Below are 21072 nucleotides of genomic sequence, written 5' to 3'. Positions count from 1 at the left end.
TTCATGCTTTTTGGGTTGGCTGATCTCAGTCAGATGTTTCTTACACTCCATATATTGTAGACTGAGGCCCTGCCTCTGGATACCTTCACTGGTCGTTTGCCTGAGTGCTGGACTGCCCAAAAGCATGGCTTACTCATGTGACTGTGGTCTCAGATGACAGTAGCTGGAGCTGGCCAGGCTCTCTCTCCAGCCAGGTTATATGAAGTTTTGCATGACAGCATGACAGCTCAGGGCTCCAAAAGAAAGCTGAAATGATCATCCTCCTTAAAAGATAGGTATGGAAACATTGCTTCTTCAGTGTTCTACTGACCAACTGAGTCACAGTTCAGCCCAGAATCAAAGGGAGGAGAGTGAGACTCCATCTTTAACTGGAGAAGCAACACAAATGTAAGGTAAAGAAGAAAATGTTAACAGTTATATTACATGAAAACCCACCTCAACTTTACAGTGTAATCATTGCTTTAGTGTAAACAAAACAGAAGAAGAACACAGAAGGAAATTAGAAGACAACAATTCAGATAGAATGGCTGGAGGTCTCCGAGTGCTGATTGGTGAGGGGAACCTGGGCACACACAAGGAGAAGAGTTTCACAGTAAAATGAAGGAATCAATAAAGTGGTCTTCATGGAAACTCAGGCGAGACTGAACTTTGGATAGGTTTGTGATGGTAAAGATGAAGCTAGAGAAATAGAATTAGGATTTTCATGAGAGTAAGTCCTAGCCATGATGAAAATACACACAGGGCTTGAGAGAGACAATATATGGTTTTTTGTTTTAAGGAACTGCACTTACCAGGTCCCACTCACCAACATGGAAAGGGCTGTGGGCTTTTAGTCCTTGTTTGTTTGCCTTGTGAGATGGCAAGGGGGATATAAGATCAGGACTTCACTTTGGGGAACATGGATGAAGAGGGGCCTTAACTTTCATTAAATGAGGTAATAATTTCCTGAAGGCAGTTAGTTGTGTGAGTATGAATCCACAGAAAATATCTGGAGAATGATGTGAATTTCAGAGTCATCAAAGTGTAGATATAATTGACAAACTTCTAGATGGCTGCTTCCAATATTATGCACTATTTAACAAAGTTCATTATTTTGACAAATACATATAATTAACCCACATTAGCCTATAAAAATGCAACTTCAGATAAAATATATCATTTTCCATATATCTAATGATTTCATGCTTATCTCAATTGCATTATGATGATTAGCCTATAGTTCATTTTAGGACTTTCTTCATCATCTTCATTTTCTTCTTTTTTTCCCACTATTTTCTAAGGATTCAAATAAAGCATAGATTTCAGGAAAGACAGGCATTACAAAATGTGGAAACAGAGCTGTTCTCTGACCATCATTACCATCATAAAGTAGCTAAAAGGCTGTTGGACATCACACACACAAAAGCCAAAGTTCATGGTGGATTGGGCTTTCTCAGATGGTAAAATACAGAGTGCGCCATTGTAAAATAAATGGAGGTTAGGGTGATCCCATATGTAATTCTGTATAAGATCAAATTGTCATTTCAAGCCCAGCTAACTTATTTAGAGAACAATTTTTTCATTTCTGAAAACAAAAATGTTAGTTCTCCACACATCACACACAATAAATATCAGATAGTTTAAATATTAAAAATCACATTGTGAAAACATTAGAGAGCTAGTCCTTTAATTCTAGAACAAAGAAACCTAAAAATGTCAGAAAAGTAAGGAGCCAAAAAGAATAAATTGATGTATTTGAGTACATGTATATTAAATCCTTCTGTATTAAGATAAAAGCACAAAGGATAAAAGTTGGAGGAAAATAAATATATAGCAAATGACATAAAAGGTATAATATGAAAATACTTGGAATGTTTAAAAGTCAATAAAACAATAAAAGCTGTCCTAACAGAGGAGGATAAAAGAAATGGGGGAATTACAAAAACAAAGGAAAACGCTCAAAATGTAAAACTGTTCAATTTACTACAAACTAAAGTTGAAAATTGTAAAATAAAGCAATAAGGATCCATTTATGTTGGGAAATAAAATTTAAAATTATAAATTAAAATAGCAAGAAGCCATTTATATAATTAATAATTTTAAAATATCTTTATATTAACTATGTATTTCCCAGTGTTTGGCAAACTATTTGACTTAAAAGACCTAGAAGAAAAGAAATCTATATAGAACAAAAGCATTGTTAAGAATAATCTCTTGAACTTCCAATCTTCAGTATTAACAGTTAAAAAATAATAATTATAAAGTGCATTAGATATGTGCAAAAAATTACGATCATGTACAATGATAATAAATATAGAGTAACCTAAATGTCAAATAATGGAGAGTCATTTAAATAATATTAGTACATATGTGGTGGGATCAAAAGATACAGTGAATGTTTAAATTTACAAAAAACTTGTTACAGCGGGCCACTGTTCCACCTCTCCCAGCAAAGAGGAGGTGAGCCCCATTGGTGCCAACAGCACACTTCCCTCCCCCATCAAAATGAGAAGACATGTAAAGAAGCCTCAAAACCAGACTTCCGGATCACCTACAGCAACCCCAAAGGGAAATGAGATGGAACCCTCTGATACTCAACCACCTGGACTCTCTGAACTGGCAACAAAAGAGGATCTGGAAAACATGAAATCAGAAATAATTTCTCAGATAACAGGAGAAATTGTGCCCCTAGTGCAAGACATGATTAATAAATCTAGAGAGGAGCTGAGGAACATGATGGAATCCCAACCTAGGAAACAAATGGAATCCATAAAACAGATGCAAACAGATTTCCAGGAGATTAAAAACTCCATTGAAAGTCTATGCAGGGCGGGGAAGCCTCGCCCCCGGCCTGCCCGAGCCGGACCTCCCCAACGAGGGCGTGCGCGCGGCCCGCGTCCCGCGCCGGCCCGCGTCCCGCGCCGGCCCGCGTCCCGCGCCGGCCCGCGTCCCGCGCCGGCCCGCGTCCCGCGCCGGCCCGCGTCCCGCGCCGGCCCGCGTCCCGCGCCGGCCCGCGTCCCGCGCCGGCCCGTGCGGGAATCCTAGCCACGCGGCCCGCGCTGCCCTTTCCGCGGGGGGTTGCGGGGGTCTCCGCGAGGGGACATCGGCGCCCCGGGCCCCTCGGAGTCCCTCACGGGTTCCTTTCTGTGCCCCGAGCAGCCTCTTGGGGGTCGAGGTCAAGGAAAGTTCGCACCGAAATTCCCTCTAATTTATTCAAAGGTTTGGCGGTGGCGGCGCATAGTTTTTTCCCCCTCTTCCGCCTACACCCCCTGCGTCTCCTGGAGTGGCTTATTCCTTTCCCTTGACCGGATCCGATGGCCTCACTTGCGATTTCGTGAGCTCACCGTGGAGCAACTGTTCCTTTACTCTGCACCCTGTCTTTACATATGCGATTTAAAAAAAATACACCATGCAAAATAACCAGGAAGGTGCTTTCCTTCTGAAAATCCAGGCCTGCTTCAGAACCATCTCCTGGAAAGCATCGTTTTTCCGTGCTAACTCTGGGTTACTTTACAGAAGACTAAAATGGTAATTTCTAGTTTACAGGACTCGAGACTAAGGAGCTAAAGAGAAGCCTATGTAAATAACTGACGCCTCTCCTGCTGTCCTTTTTCGTTTGGAGACCCTTTGTTTCACATGTCTGAGGAGTTTATAACTAGTACCATTATGAATGTGACAGGTTTATTTTCCTTCACAAGCCCAGCTGTGAAGAGACTTCTTGGGTGGAAACAGGGTGATGAAGAAGAAAAACGGGCAGAGAAAGCTGTTGATGCTTTGGTGAAAAAACTGAAGAAAAAGAAAGGTGCCATGGAGGAACTTGAAAAGGCTTTGAGCTGCCCAGGGCAACCAAGTAACTGTGTCACCATTCCCCGCTCGTTGGATGGCAGGCTGCAGGTCTCCCACCGGAAGGGACTGCCTCACTTCATTTACTGCCATGTGTGGCACTGGCCTGATCTTCAGAGCCACCATGAACTAAAACCACTGGAGTGCTGCGAATTTCCTTTTGGTTCCAGGCAGAAGGAGGTCTGCATCAACCCCTACCACTATAAGTGAGTAGAAAGCCCTGTTCTTCCTCCAGTGCTGGTTTCAAGACACAGCGAATATAATCCTCAGCACAGCCTCCTAGCTCAGTTCCATACCTTGGGACAAAATGAGCCTCACATGCCACTCAACGCCAACTTTCCGGATTCTTTCCAGCATCCCAACAGCCACCCATTTCCTCATTCTCCCAACAGCAGTTACGCAAACTCTCCCGGAAGCAGCAGCAGCACCTACCCTCACTCTCCTACCAGGTCAGACCGAGGCAGCCCCTTCCAGATGCCAGCTGATACACCTCCACCTGCCTACCTGCCTCCTGAAGACCCCATGGCTCAGGATGGTTCTCAGCCAATGGACACAAATATGATGGCGCCTTCACTGCCCTCTGAAATCAACAGAGGAGATGTTCAGGCAGTTGCTTATGAGGAACCAAAACATTGGTGTTCTATTGTCTACTATGAGCTCAATAACCGTGTGGGTGAAGCATTCCATGCCTGCTCCACAAGCGTGTTGGTGGATGGCTTCACCGATCCTTCCAGCGATAAGAACCGTTTCTGCCTTGGGCTGCTCTCCAATGTTAACCGGAATTCCACTATCGAAAACAGCAGGCGGCACATTGGAAAAGGAGTTCATCTTTATTATGTTGGAGGGGAGGTATATGCTGAATGCCTCAGTGACAGTAGCATCTTTGTGCAGAGTCAGAACTGCAACTACCATCATGGATTTCATCCCACTACTGTTTGCAAAATCCCTAGTGGATGTAGTTTAAAAATTTTTAACAACCAAGAATTTGCTCAGTTATTCGCACAGTCTGTGAACCATGGTTTCAAAACAGTCTATGAGCTCACAAAAATGTGCACTATACACATGAGTTTTGTGAAGGGCTGGGGAGCAGAATGCCATCGCCAGGACGTTGCGAGCACCCCCTGCTGGTTTGAGATACACCTGCATGGCCCACTCCAGTGGCTGGATAAAGTTCTCACCCAGATGGGTTCACCTCACAATCTTATTTCATCAGTGTCTTAAATGGCCTCAGGCTTCTGCCTCTTGGAAACTATTGAGTCTTGCATGTACTTGAAGGATGGATGAGTCAGACACGATGGAGAGCTGACAAAGGAGCCTTGATAATACTTGACCTCTGTGACCAACAGTTGGATTCAGAAATTTAAAAACCTTGGTAACATACTGTTGATATCAAGAACCTGTTTGGTTTACGTTGCAATATTCTGTTGTAAAATCAACTAAAATGCAGACTTTTAGCAGGATGTTGTGTATAGTTAAAGAAGAGATAGCCAAGCCAAGGACAAATTATCATTAGAAAAATGGTCCTAAGAGATGCTTTTGTGTTTGGCACTTTAAGGTCATCATTTGGCGGAAGTTTAGCATTAATAGTCTTTCTGAAGTGTGTTTTTATCAGGTTTAGAGCCTATGGTGAGATTTTTCATGGGTTTTCGTAATATTTTAAAACTATTTGTTCAGTAATGGGTTTTTTTTTTAAGTAAAGGTTAATCTTTATGATATACACAGTAATCTTTCTAAAATTGTATGCTGACCATACTGCTGTCAGAATAATGTTAGGCATATGCTCTTTGCTAAATATGTATGTACAGAATATTTGGAAGTTAAGAATTGATTAGACTAGCGAATTTAGGAATATTTGAGGAGGGTGGGGGGAGAGGGAAATGACAACTGCAAATGTAGAATATGCTGTAAAACTTCAGTTTGTTGCCTTAAACTGATGTCTGAATTTTGCTGTGTTTCCATTTTTTTTTAGAGATTTTATCCTACCTTTTTGTTTTGTTTTGTTTTTTGCCATTCTTCTATTCCATCCTCTCCAAAAGGTAGTTATATAGCTGGTTAATTCATATAACGGTGAGAGTAAACCAGTAATTCCTGCCATACTGAAATTGACTGACTGTATATTTCAATACCAATCGTACTGAGTGCTTGAATTTAATAAGCGGTTTTTATGGCGTTTACAGAAATAGGCTTTAATTTTCAAGTGAATTGTTTGCCAAACCTAGTAACTCTGTTAAATATTTGGAGGATTTGAAGAACATCCCTGTTTAAACTCGTTTCAAACTTTTTAAAATTTTTTTGTACTATGTTTAGTTTTTTTCTTCTGTTAATCTTTTATATTCACTTAATGCTCTCATACATGAGTACTTCTATTCCAAAAGTAGTGGGTTTTCTCTACTGGAAATTTTAAATAAACCTGTCATTATTGCTTAGTTTGGTTTAAAAAAAAAGAAAAAAAAAAAAGAAAGTCTATGCAGCAGAATGAGCCAATGTGAGGACAGAATTTCAGATACAGACGATAAGATTGCAATTAGTGACCAGCAAAAGAAAAATTGCTTTAAAACTGTAAGGGACCATGAGAAATCAATCCAGCAGCTGCTAGACGATGCAAAGAAGAATAACATAAGACTGATTGGAGTCAACGAAGAAACAGGAGAGAGTGCAGATGACATAAAAAAACTGTTCACAGAAGTGATGGCAGAAAACTTCCCAAGCAGGGGAAAAGAACTTGACATATGATAAGTGAGATATCCAGGACTCCAACTAGCCTTGATCAAAAAAATTCTACACATAGGCATATAATTGTTAAGATTCCAGAAACCCAACAGAAGAACAAAATTCTACAAGCAGTTAGAGAAAAGAAACAAATCACATACAAAGGAAAGCCCATCAGAATCACAGCAGACTTTTCAATGCAAACACTCAAGACAAGAAGAGTTTGAAGTGAAGTATTCAAAGCCCTAAAGTAAAACAGCCTCCAACACAGATTGATGTACCCTGCAAAACTATCTTTCAAAATTGATGGAGAAATAAGATACTTTCATGACAAAGAGCACCTTAGGAACTTCATGAATACCAAACCAGCAATCCAAAAAATGTTACACAATATCCTAGGAAAAGATAATGAGGATCACAACCCCAGGAAGCACAGCAAAATGAATCCATCAGGTGCAATAAGAAATTAAATGTAAAGGGGGAGAATCCAACAAAAAGAAAAAGTTATGACAATGATAAGCCAATACGTATCAGTTATAACCATCAACATTAATGGTCTCAATTCACCAATCAAAAGAAATAGACTGGCAGAATGGGTCAAGAAGCAAAATGCAATAATTTGCTGCATATAAGAAACACAATTCATTCAAAAGGAAACTCATAGACTGAAAGTTAAAGGATGGAAAACAATACTCCATGTGGTAGGAACCTGAAAAAAAGCAGGAGTAGCTATTCTCTTTTTGCAGATGAAGTAGATTTCAGACCAACACTGATTAAGAGATACGAAGAAGGACAGTACACCCTTGTAAAGGGAAGAATCCAAGAGGAAGAGATGACAATCATAAATATCTATGCAACAAACACTAGTGTGCCCAACTATATAAAACAAATACTAATGGACATGAAAAATCATATAAGCACTAATATAATAGTAGTGGAGGACCTCAATACCCTGCTGTCACAAATAGATTGATCAAGTAGACAAAAAACAAGCAACGAAATACTAGAACTCAATCAAACTCTTGAACGAATGAACTTAACATGTTTACAGAGTGTTTCACCCTACAAAATCAGAATGCACATTCTTTTCAGCTGCATGCAAGTCATTCTCCAAAATGAAGCTCATACTTGCTCATAGAACATATTTAGGTAAGTGCAAAGGAGTAGAAGTTATCCCCTGTAAATTATCAGACCATAGTGCAATGAAATTGGAGATCCATAGCAAAAGAAACTGCAAAAATTTCATAAACACATGGAAATTGAACAACACACTTCTGAATAACCAGGGACACAGAGGAAATTTTAAAAAAATCAGACAATTCCTTCAATTAAATGACAATGATAATAGAACATACAGGAATCTATAGGACACAATGAAAGCAGTCTTACCAGGGAAATTCATAGCAGTGAAAACTAATATTATGAGAACAGAGCAAGCCCAATTAAACAACCTGATGCTGAACCTCAAGCTTCTAGAAAAAGAACAGGACAAACCCGAAGCTCATACAAAGGAGGAAATTATAAAGATCAGAGCAGAAATCAATTCAATGGAGACTAAGAGGATGATACAAAAAATCAAGGAAGCCAAGAGTTGGTTCTTCAAAAAGAATAAACAAAATCAAAAAACCCTTAGCCAACCTTATCAGAAAAAGGAAAGAAAAGGCCCAAATCCATGCAATTAGGAATGAAAGAGTGAAAATACAATGGACTCACCAGAAATCCAGAGGATCATCAATACCTACTTCAAGAGCCCACATGCCAATAAGATGGAAAACACAGAAGAAATGGACAGATTCCTAGACACATAAGAATTACCAAAGTCGAACGAAGAAGACCTAAAAATTCTAAACAACCCAATATCAATCAATGAAATTGAAAACATAATTAAAAACTTACCAACTAAGAAAATCCCAGGTCCTGATGGCTTCACTACTGAATTCTATTAGACATTTAGAGAAGAACTACTGCCACCACTGTCTAAACTCTTCAATGGAATTGAAAGGGAAGCAATACTCCCAAATTCATTTTTGGAATCAACCATCACTTTGATCCCCAAAGCAGAGAAAGACCCAACCAAAAAAGAGAACTATAGGCCAATATCACTAATGAACATAGATGCAAAAATCCTTAATAAGATACTGGCAAATAGAATGCAAAAGATCAGCAAGAAGATCATACACCCTGACCAAGTGGGATTCATGTCTGGGATGCAGGGATGCTTCAACATATACACTATATCAATAAAGGCAAGGACAAAAACCATATGACTATCTCCATAGATGCAGAAAAAGCATTTGACAAAATCTAATATGCATTTATGATAAAAAACCCTACAAAAAATTGGCATAGATGTTCTCTACCTCAATCTGATAAGAGCCATCTATGAAAAACCAACAGCCAATATCATACTAAATGGTCAAAAACTGAAATCCTTCACTCTAAAATCAGGAACAAGGCAAGGATGTACACTATCGCCACTCTTGTTCAATATAGTTTTGGAAACATTAGCTACATGGCAATTAGACAAGAGAAAGAAATAAAAGGGATAAAGATAGGAAATGAAGAAGTCAAATTGTCATTATTTGCAGATGACATGATACTCTATATAGAAGACCCCAAGAACTCCACCAAAAGTCTTCTAGACTTAATAATCAAATTCAGTAGAGTAGCTGGATACAAGGTCAACACACAAAAGTCAACAACTTTCCTCTACATGAACAACAGACTTATTGAGACAGAAATAGGGGAAATAATTCCTTTCACAATAGCATCCAAAAAACTGAAATACCTAAGAATCAACCTAACGAAAGAAATTGAAGACCTCTTCCCTGAAAATTATAGCATTATGAAAAGAGGGATTGAGGACGATATCAGAAAATGGAAAGACTTCCCCTGCTCCTGGGTAGGAAGGATCAATATAGGGAAAATGGCCATACTTCCAAAACTGCTATATAGAGTCAATGCAATCCCAATTGAAATCCCAGCAGCATACTTCATGGACCTTGAGAAAACATTTCAAAAATTCATTTGGAACAAGAAGAGACTTAGAATAGCAAAAGCAATTCTAGGCAACAGAGACATGGCAGGGGGTATCATAATCCCCAACCTGCAACTATATTACAAAGCTACTGTGATAAAAACAGCATGGTCCTGGCAAAGAAACAGACCTGAGGACCAGTGGAACAGACTAGAAGATGCAGAAACAACTCCAGACACACCCAGCCACCTTATCTTTGACAAAGGAGCCAACCATCCTCACTGGAGGAAAGGGAGCCTCTTTAATAAATGGTACTGGAAAAATTGGGTTTCAACTTGCCAAATATTAAAACTAGACCTATATCTCTCACCATGCATTAAACTAAAATCAAAATGGATTAAAGATCTAAATATTAAAATAGAAACACTGAACTGGCTGGAACAGAGGTTAGGTAGGACTCTTGAAGACATTAGCATAGGAAAAGATTTTTTGAAAAAAACCCTCAGTTGCCCGTGAACTAGCACAAACAATCAACAAGTGGGACCTCTTCTTATTAAAAAGCTTCTAAACAGCAAGGGAAATCACCAGCAGTGTGAAGTGACAACCCAAAATATGGGAAAAAAATCTTCACCTGCTGTTCCTCAGACAAAGGTCTACTATCTTGAATCTATAAAGAACTTTAAAAAATCAGACCTCCCAAATTTAAAGACCCAATCCAAAAATGGGCATCTGAAATGAATAGACATTTCTCAGACAAAGAATTAGAAATAGCAAATAAGCACATGAAAAAATGTTCAACATCACTGGTCATTCAAGAGATGCAAATGAAAAAAAAACGCTGAGATTCCACCTCACTCCAGAAAGAATGGCTGCTATCATGTAATCAACCAGTAACAAATTTTGTTGGGGATGTGGGGAGAAAGGAACCCTGTTCTACTGCTGGTGGGAGTGTAGACTGGTGCAACCACTGTGGAAATCAGTATGGAGATACCTCAAAGAACTAGGACTGAAAGTCCCATTTGACCCCGCTATTCCCCTGGTGGGGATCTTCCCCAAACAATTAAAAGAATCACACCACAGTGATATATGTGCACCCATGTTCATAGCAGCACAGTTTGTGATAGCTAAAACTTAGAAACAACCCAAATCCCCATCAACTGGAGACTGGATAAAGAAAATGTGTTTTTTTTATAAAATGGAGTCCTACTCAGCCATAAAAAATGAGAAATTAGAGACATTTATAGCTAAATGGATGCACAATGAGGCGATACTCTTATGTGAAATAAATAGGACACACATGTGTAAATACCAGATAGTTTCTCTAGTGTGAGAAACTGAAAGTGTAAATAAACACTAAAAGGTATAATAGATAATGTGAAATAGGAAGAAAAGGGGCAAAGGGGAAAGGGGAGTGGGAGGGGTGGGGGAAAGGAAAGAAGGGAATGGAATTAATATGAGAAAATGAAAAAATGGAAACAAAGTCTTTGTAAATAGGGAGGGATAGAGGGGTTAAAGGGAGGGCAAGTGAAGGGGAACAATAAGAACCAAGAGAGATTATGTAAGGGTGCAGATTTCCAGTGATGAATGTCATTATATTGTATACCTAAAATGTACCAATAAAATAAAATTTTTTAAAAAATGTTACAGTAAAAGACATAATGCCATTCATCCTCTTGAAATCATTCATCTTTGCTATGAACACACTTATTCTGCCCTTCGTTGTACTTTCTGAATTCTGTAAGTTAGCTTTCGTGAGCATCTTTAGTTGTGTTGTCATGGCTGCCCCAATGTCCTGAATTGATTAAAGATGTTTACCTTTCATGGTCATTTTTATTCAGGGGAGAATCAGGAGTCACATAGGCCCCTGAGCTGGTGAATAAGGTAGATAAGGACACACCATAATGTTTTTAGGAGGCTGTCTTTCTGTTAGATTACATGCGACTGCTGTATTCGCTATACTTTTTATCATACTTCATAAAAGTGTGTAATAAGACACCTTAATAACAAGTTATATTTAAAAAATCTAAACATTCGATGTATATATTGAACACATTTTGTATACAGAAAACTCAAATTTTATGCAGAAAGAAATACAAATTTTTAAAATTTCAACATTCACTATATATTTTGATTGCACCTCAGAAAAACAACTGGCACGATATATTGTATTTGTATAGGTTAACTCTGGACATGAGATTGCTTTTCTTCTTCTTTTTTATCTATTATTATCTCTAAAAGTTTTTATGAATATAATAGAGTAATTTTCTTCAATGAAAATTATTCACACATATTTCAAGTATCAGTTTGGAACCCATAAGCCACACACTTACTCTCCCAGGAACACAATCTCAGTGTTGATCTTCCCTGACTTGTGGTGTAGGAAGTTTCTCAGGAAAGCAGTCACGCTGTCAACAGTGATATTTCCACAGACCACAATGAACCTGGGCAGCAAGATCAGGAAGGTGGATTATCTGAGGAACACATGTAAAGGTCCTGTAGTTTCTGTGGAGAATGTACTCCAAGACCCACAAGGACAGCCAAATCTGCAGATGCTCAAGTACCCTTATTAAATGGCATAGTATTTGCACCTAAATCATGCATATACTTCTGTATATTTTAAATTATCTCTAGATTACTTCTAATTCCTAATACAATTAAAATCCTATGTAAATATTTGCGATACTGTCTACTTAAGGAATAATGACAAGGAGAACAAGTCTGTGCAAGTTCATTTCAGATGCAATTTTTTCCCAAATATTTTCTAGCTACAATTGGTTGAACCCACAGATGCAGAGAGGACTGAGTATATCTTCTTGTCCAGTTTTAAAGATGGACAATTAGCTTAATCTTGTTTGTAAATAAATGTGGTATTTAACTATAGAAGCACTAAATACTGCATCCCCAATGTACAAAAAGTGTCAGATTTCTGTAGGCTTCTAGCTCAAGTCCATGTGCCCAGGTGTTATACACATAGCTTTGCATGAATGCAGTCATTATTGCTAGGTTTGTAATGATTATTTACAACTTAAAACAGATTTTCCACTTGATTTTTTTCACTTGATTCTTGATTAGCTAATATAGGCATTTATTTTTTATTAAGAAACTGAGACTGAGAATAATGCAATCCATTTTCCCTAGCCAGATATTAGGGCTGAGGTAGCACCAACTACATTCTAGATTGCTTCAGTTTATCCTCCACATCTAAAATGATCTAGTAGTTACAAGACAAGTTAATACTATGAAGAGACAGCTAAGACAGGAATCGATGTTTTCTGACAAATTTCTTTCTTTCTGACAATTTTCTTAGATTTTATACATTTAAAGACAGTATTCGGCTGGGGATTTAGCTCAGTGGTTTCACCGCCTGCTGCACAGGCGCAAGGACCCAAGTTCGATCCCTGGTACCAAAAAAAAAAAAAAAAAAAAAAAGAGACAGTATTTTTTCCACTATTACTCATTTAAGAAGACTGAAAACTTAACCTTAAAATTTTCAGACCAGATTGGCTGATCATTATGTGCCCTACATACCTTTCCTGAGATAAATGGGGTTAGACTTTGGCTTTTGTACTTCATTTTACTGTTCTCAGTATATTTATTTTTTCATTAATTTCATCATTTTTCCTTTCCTCTCTGTACAACTTCATCATATTTTTTAACAACTGTGCTAAGAGAGTGCCCCAAAGGACTTTATCTACATAGTGCCTCTTTCCTCTGGAGACTAAATAAAAAAGAATCACATCAAATTTAAGATCTTCAATCTGTTCTTTTCTTCTGAGATGCAAAAAGACATAATGGTAGGTGAGATAACATGAATCTATGGGAAAATAAGATAAAACACTTCCACTTCCATTTCCCTTCTGGGAATAAATGACTAAAGCTTGGGTGAAATCAATGGTCTGAGAGGCATTATAGAAGAAAGTAGACATTGCTCCCCACTATAGCAAATCTTTGACCAAAAAATGAGCTCCAAATGGTTTTGGGCAGTTTTACGTAAGACAGCTTCACTATATTAATCATTTTAAACTTGAATCATGGCTTAACTTAATCCACTATGAAATGTTATCAATGTTACCCACATGATGAAAATAAATAATAGATATGAGAATAGTCAATGACAAGGGATGTAGAAATACTACCATGCCCAATAGTACTTATTGACAGTGAATTACAACATAATCTGTCATTTTAATTCTGAGTGTTATCAGAATTGAAAGGCAGTCACACAGGTCTATTAGAGAAAGAAAAAGGAAGCAAGCAAGCCAGCCTAGAAGGGATGCAGGAAGGGTTTCTCATGTAGTTATGGATGACAATAAGCATCACAAAAGACCCCACCAGACCACAACTTGTACAAAGGCAAGGGCAATTTTACACACACATACACTACTTATGCAAGGATGTCTGCCCAGCAACTGTCTACTCTCACATAGATACTACCTATGTTATTATTCCTTGTAGCCAAGGAATAATTATTGCCTTAAAATATCTTTCGCCTTTACCTTCTTGAATGTGTTGTACTTAACTATGGCATGTATTCCCCCTGCAAAGCTCTGCTGCTTTTCTCATTTAAATATTGTTTTTGGAGAATCTCTCTTCTCTCTCTCCTCTCCTCTCCTCTTCTCTCTCTCCCTCCCTCCCTCCCTCTATGTCTCTCTTCTTGTTATTTAGGTTGAAATACTTGATTTAATGCTCTTACAAGGACCTCTACAGTAGTTTGTAGTAAGTAGAAAATATGTTTGCATCACATTTATTCTAGCACAGAGTTCTTTAGTAAATGAAGGAGCTTGCTAGCAATTAACCTTAGGTTCCATAACTTGGCCAGGCAACAGACACCTACAATGAGATATGTGATTTATAGCATATCTTAATCTGCTTAAATTGTGTTTAAAAAGTTACTTACTTCTTTCCTTTGACTACTTCATAGGAATTGATATAGTTCCTCTTGTTAGCAAAAAGTTCCAGCATTTCAGGGACGTAGTTTGCAAATAGAACCTAAAATGGTCAGCAAACCCCAGGTCTTGTTATTTTGACAGAAGATATCCTCAATTCCCAGACTTAAATGAAGAAAGAAGATGCATATAACTTTCTCTCATCTAGCAGGAGTTATGAACTGAATTTTAAAAGGAAGACCAATTTTCTTCCTTACTTTAGTGTCTAGATTGTGTTAAAATTTAATAAAATGTTTTTCAACATTCAATTAATAAAGGCAAAGGCAAGTAGTAAGGCAGCTTCCCTACCAGTTTTGTCCCTTAGTGACTGCTGACTTCCTTCTGCCTCTGACTTTACACCATTTGGGCCTCGGGACATTCCAGAGTGTGAGAAAAAATAATGACTTAAATGAAAGGATATAACTGGCAGACAGGAGATTAGAAGAAAGGTAGATAGAGAACTCTATTATGGCTTTTAAAGGACTGAAATAAAAGTCACTAAAGAAAACGAGGCTTCCTTTGCCCTCGCTACACTCCTCAATTCAGCACAGTCCTCATTTATCTGGAATTATATGCTGATGTACAGTTCTTACCCATTAGTGGTGGACAAGATGGAACTTTCTTCAGATCAAATCTCAAATGTTCTTTCTCTTTACAAGAAGGCTAATTTATGGGCAAAGATAAAGGAAGATACATTTGCAGGAATCATTGCAGAGGCTAATAAGGAAAGTCTGCTCCTTTTATCTACCATCTTTCATCCCTGAACACCAAGACATTGTGCCACGGGTTCTGGGGAATGCAATTAGAAAACAAGGGATCTACTCATCTTTGCATTTTCATATGGTGCTTACACTGAATGAGGCAACATTCATTCCCAAACCCAAACTGTTTTATCTCTCACCATTAATCAAATGGTCTTTTAGCTTATGTAGCTATATTCAAAAAATATTTAAATTATTCTTTACCAAACTCCCCAGGGTGAAGAACATAATGAAGGTCCGTCCGAGAGATGTCTTGGCCACTACATCTCCAAAGCCAACAGTTGACATTGTTGCTATGACCAGGTACATGGAATCGAAATAGGATATATTCTGTGCGTTTCTGCCTTTGAGCCAGGGATCACCAGAATTCTCCACCTGTACACAGAGAGAAAGGAAAGATCTCTGAATAGAACAGAAGAGATAGGTTAGAAAGAATAGGCAAACTGTTGGAACAATGTCACTTCATTCAATTCAAAACAAACCAATTCTCAGGCTGCTGTGAAGATGTTGCAAATTGCAAGCTGTGGTTGGAAAACCTCGGTTTTCTTAATTGTGATTATTGCTGAAATCTGAGAGGGAGACACGGCTTGTGGCCAGCATTCGGATCACTCCACAGGGGCTGGCTGGCCCCTTCTCTCCCTGCACCCTAACACTCCAGGGACTCTCACAGCTCTCAGACTGAGCAGTTGCCACTCATTCTCATTTTCTAACCACCTCAGGAACATCGTTAAGGAAAGAAGCTGAGCACTTTATTTCAGTGAGCTTAAGCATATGAATACTAGTGTCTAAGGAAAAACAAACAAGTGTTTCAAGTTATTTCTCTCATCCATGCAAAAATTTTTCATGATTAGAAAAACCAGAAAAGCATTTTCCTTAAGGATTTTCCCTCTGAGTCTTCACATATTAAGGAAATTAAATTTATCATATTATCAATTTCATATTAAATAAATGGAATAATACTCATTTGTATTCAAATTATATATAAATTTGTTTTATATAAAATATTCTATAATATATTATATAGTGTATAATAGATACTTACAATTCACCAGTATATATTTACATATAACTTTCCTATTTTTGGAGATTTTTCTCCATAGCTTCCATAGATGCTGTCCATTTCCACTTAGCAACAAAAATGATGAAATGTTGGGGATTTCTGGGGGAAAGGAGGCTTTTTATGTTGTTAAGAACTGTTATGGAAATTAAAAATGGTTTTGATCACTTTTTTAAAGTGAAATAACAAATGTGATCTGTTTTCTAAATTTAATGGGTGATTTGAGAGTGTAGATCCCTATAATCCCTCCCTACAAAATAGGAAAGGGCTTGTATACCTGTACTTTCCTCCCAAAGTTAACAGTAAATATTTTTACACAGTGTATTAATCTGTTTCCACTGACTTCTGTTGTTGCCTTATTTTAAGATGATAACATGTCATAAAAATAAACCAAGTTCAATTCACACAGATTTGAATCCCATAATATTTTGGGACAGTTTCCTTGAGGCTAAAACCCCATAGCCTCTTTTATAACATCTTACAACAAGGCTTTAATAATCTCCCTGAATAAAATGTTGTAAAGACTAAAGTTAAGTTGATTTCAGCCTGCAAATAAGGCTTAACTCACTATCTTTGGGAGTCAGAGAGGAACTTCAGCACTCCCAATTCCTTCCGGCTTACCCAGCACCTCTGTAAACCACTCGTAGCTCCTAGGAGAAGAGAGTGGGTGCCTTCATCAGGTCCATCTTTTCCCTCAGCTGCTCCTCTTAGCCAAGCCAGCATCAACCCCTTGGCCCAAAATGGGGGTAATAAGTTAAGATAAAGGAGTATGGCCAGTGCTATAGTGCTAAATCATTAGTTTAACTCCATATATCAAAACTAAATTTCATGTTTTTAAACTTTACATTTGAACTTTAATGCACAATATACTATAAAGGAGGAGGATATAAAGTTACTCATCTATATCCTCTCACCCCCCACTAGTTTTTCCATTCCTTACATTACATTGACATTGTGGGTGCACATCTTAGTCTGTAGCCATAATGACCCCGGTCATGTCATCTGTATTACAAGTATATTCACTAGTTTTGACCATGGCTTGTTCATTTTGAATTCTTAGTTTTGATTCTTTTCCTTTGTGGCTGCTGGGTTTTATCAAGCTACATTTCAAAAGGGGGCTCATGTGTCCCGTTTTGCCTTGCATGCTTATTGTGACCAGACAGGTTGTATTTCCTTTCAAAGGTGCATCATGTAGGCACTTCTTTATCATCAAATATTGATCAATACACCCAGGAAATCCAAGGCTATTTTCTTTTTTCCCCTTCTATGGGCCTTGGTTGTTCTCCTTGGGTTCTCTTCATTATCCTTGAAGGTCAGTAACTGCTCTAAAAGACAGCTGGGATTAATAATAGAGGGTCATTTTACCTGGAATACAGTATACCTGTTGACTGACAGAAGCAAAGCTTTATTTTCAAATATCTTTCTGGTGTCTTTTTTGTATCCTTTTGTTTGGAAATGTTTAGTCTTAGAAGGATCATTTTAGGCTTTTAAAAAAGACTCGTTTGAATTCTTCAAATATGGAAGGCTTTTTCTTAACTTTTTCTTTGTTCCCTTTGGCAAATTATATTGTAGGTCTTGGTTCTATAGCTATTATATTATGTGACTACTGTCATACTGGTATCTCTCTGCCCTCCACCTCTGTCCTTGTAATTTGGGGCAGAATTCATGCTTAGGCACCATATTGATTCTTTTCTAGTTAATGCCAACCTTTGAGTGGTATCAACTTTAGTTGAAGAGTACTGTGAGTATGGGAAGATAATGATTTGGGACCATTGTGGCTTTTATTTTGGTTTGCATTTCAAATATGCTTTCAACAAAACCTACTCTTTCCTTTACTTTGGGGTTTGTTTCTTGTGGGTTTGTTCATATTGTGGAAATTAGTGTGGCTCAAAGCAGAGCCCATTAGTTCAGGAGCCATCTGACTGCTGCTCCCTTCCTATAGGCATCCTCACCAGCGTGGCCTTGCTCAGGAGACTGCATGTCCAGTAGGACACATGCTCTTGTGCTCAGAGGGACAGAGCAAGAGTTCAGTGAGTAGTGGGGCAGGCAGAGGCCATACACAGGAAGCAGCTACTCTTCAGCTATGATTCTTACAGGCCTGGGGAGAGTAGAGGTGCCAGACTCTTGTAATAATTTTCCCAAAGAAATCAGAAATCCAGGTTTTTACATGAGTTATCTGTAAAACTTAGCAACTAATTAAAAACAGAAAACAAAATAAAAATATAATGAGGTCAAATAAAATATGCTTGTATGCTATAGTAAGCCTGAGACCCTCTCATTCAAACTGCTATTGAAGGCAGAAGAGGGCATAATGGCTTCTTTCCTAGCTCTGGGGACAAGATCAACAGTCCCTATAGGGACACTGGTGATTCCTTCTCCCCTGGATACCTCAGGACTCAAGCTTCAGCCCTCTAAACTGAGGAATCTGCCTTCCTCTGTGGCACCTCTTCAGAAAAAATAGTCTTTCTCCTTCTGGAATGTGGAGGAGGGGCGGAGCTGGTTCATGTTCCTTGAAACGTTTATCTTAATTTCATTTAGTATTTGACCTTTTTCTTGATAGACTAAGGATGGTAAGTTATTTTCTTTAAAAATTATTATTGTTTTAATTAAACCTGAGAGATAAGTCAAAGGAATGTCTGCTGTATTTTGTTTGGTTTGGTTTTATTCTCAAAGGGTTCTGCAGATTTTTAATATCCTATTCAGTGACCCTGGTTTGTAATGACTGCTCCATAACTGTCTGCAAGCAGTAAAGTTCAGGAGTTCCTTTCCTGTTACTGAAAGCCATTCACTGCGCTGCTCTTGATGTGAGATAGGAGCTAGCCTTTCCCTAAGCAAAGGATGCAGCGAGGTGTACAATTTCAGGAGAGTCAGCGAGGCCCAGAGCCTGTCTCTCAACACCAGCAGCACCTCCTCCCTTACAACTATCCAGCTCTACAGAAGTCTGAAATTCTTTAACTGCCTCTCTTTCTTTCTTTCTCTTTCTTTCTTTCTTTCTTTCTTTCTTTCTTTCTTTCTTTCTTTCTTTCTCTTTCTTTCTTTCTCTTTCTTTCTTTCTTTCTTTCTCTCCTTCCTTCCTTCCTTCCTTTCTTTCTTTCCTCTTTCTTTCTTTCTTTCTTTCCTTTTTTTTCCTCAGTGCTGGGTATTGAACTCAGGACCATGTACATGCTGGGAAAAGGCTCTACCACTGAGCCACACCCATAGTTTGCCTTTATTCAGTTAGTGTCTTATTATGTAAATATATATTTTAACTCCAGGATCCCCAAACCTCCACGAAGCCTTAGCAGTAGATTCTACCTATTCCTTATACCTTAGACCTCATTAGGTCTTTCTCTCAGAGCAGATTTTGAAAGGTGGAAGAGAAACAAAGAACTTCTGATGTTATCGGAGACACATATGTATCATAAATGGGATGGTGGAAGAAAATCTAGAGAGAGGAAGGGAGAAGTTAAATTTCCGGTCTCCACAGGTCTCCAGTTTTCAGAGGAAGATGCTCACTGGGGACGTGGGATGGTGATGAGACGCTTACCAAGTGAATGAATCCTGCCGCAGTGAACCAGGTACTGAGAAATATCGATAACAGTTTGGAAAACTTCACCGAATTACTACAGGAAGAAACAAAAAAAGCACTGTTGGATATCCTCAAGCAGGTTCCACAACTACAGACACCTCATCCTCTAAGATCTTCCCGCCTTGCTTCCCAAAGCAGGGTTTCATGGACTGGAAGTGATGTTTCCTAGGAGATTATGAGAAAGGGGATTCCTGTCCTCGCCCTCACCTGCCGGTCTGCAATGTGATAGGGTCCTCTGCCTGATTTTTACAGGCTTTAGCCTCTGAGACACACAGCTCTAAAACTCGGCTGGTCATACATACTTCTTCGAAAATTGTAGATTTTGCTGTGACATTCACTAGCCTGGTATGACATCGCTTTAAAATTATACAATATGTAGGTCAACATAAGATAAATTTAATGAGCCATTATGTTGTCTAAGGTAATTATACAAACTGCACTGTGCCAGGAGTCTAGGGAGTAGCTTGTAAAATGGAATGCTGAGTAGCTCACAGAAATGTAGAGTTACTCAGATTGCTGACCTCATAACAGGGGTTTAAGGGTTTGAAAAGATCAGAAGTGCTTTTGTCATCAAAAGAAAGCCCTAGAGTTTAGCTAACATCTTTGCGGCTTTCAGGCAAGGCCACTTCTCAAGCCAGAATGACCTCTTCTACCCCAATTTCTCCATGATGCACAAACACTAGGCAGTGAAATCCATCTGGTGATATTTGATACTTCTAATGAAAATGCAGAAGTGTAAAGAGTTTGAGTGGCTAACAGAATAAACTGTTTGGAACTTTGGAGGTACTGGTGCTTAGAAGTGGTTTGGAGCTTTGCTGTTTCCTTTTGGAGAAACTGAAGTGACCTTTTTTTTTGGCTAGAGATGAACTGAGCACCTTCCACCTGCTAGACTCTACCACTGAGCTACACCTTTAGCCTAAGGCTCGATTTGTGTACTGGGCACTTCTCGTGCTCAAAGGAATTGTGTTACACTCTCAAACCTGAAGACAAATGTCTTACTAGCCAGGAGAGACACAATGATAAAAACAAATGTGAAGAAACAAAGCTTCTGAATTGGCTGATTGATTTGAGGTATGTATGTACGTATGTATATATGTACATACATATTGGTAGAGGGACCTAGAGTTAAAACCCAAATGGACTTACACTCTGTGGCTTTATAAAACAAAGATAAACAATGTGTCTGAAATGATTTAAAGATTTTGACCTAGTGTGCAAAGTAATATGTAGGGAAAAATAAATGAGAGCATCGG

The 21072-nt window shown here is 38.5% G+C and overlaps 1 protein-coding gene and 1 pseudogene across 1 annotated transcript in view; one reads left to right on the top strand and one right to left on the bottom strand.

Moving 5' to 3' along the window:
- Kcnu1 (potassium calcium-activated channel subfamily U member 1) overlaps positions 1-21072 on the bottom strand; it is a 161559-nt gene that overhangs the window by 111065 nt on the left and 29422 nt on the right. Inside the window, exons 7-10 of the mRNA XM_021236895.2 lie at positions 19778-19853; positions 15399-15569; positions 14406-14497; positions 11839-11949 (exon numbers count right to left, since the gene is read on the bottom strand). Coding sequence (XP_021092554.2) covers positions 11839-11949; positions 14406-14497; positions 15399-15569; positions 19778-19853 — 450 coding nt within the window. The remainder of the gene's footprint in view (positions 1-11838; positions 11950-14405; positions 14498-15398; positions 15570-19777; positions 19854-21072) is intronic.
- Positions 3942-6131, top strand: LOC101715624 (SMAD family member 1 pseudogene; annotated as a pseudogene).

The sequence above is a fragment of the Heterocephalus glaber genome, unplaced genomic scaffold (genome assembly GCF_053883595.1).
Source record: "Heterocephalus glaber isolate CG9 unplaced genomic scaffold, H.glaber_assembly_v1.0 deba00001461, whole genome shotgun sequence".
In the NCBI taxonomy this organism is placed as follows: Eukaryota; Metazoa; Chordata; class Mammalia; order Rodentia; family Bathyergidae; genus Heterocephalus; species Heterocephalus glaber.
The sequence above is the reverse complement of the archived record's forward strand: the minus strand, read 5'-3'. Positions and strand labels throughout refer to the sequence as shown.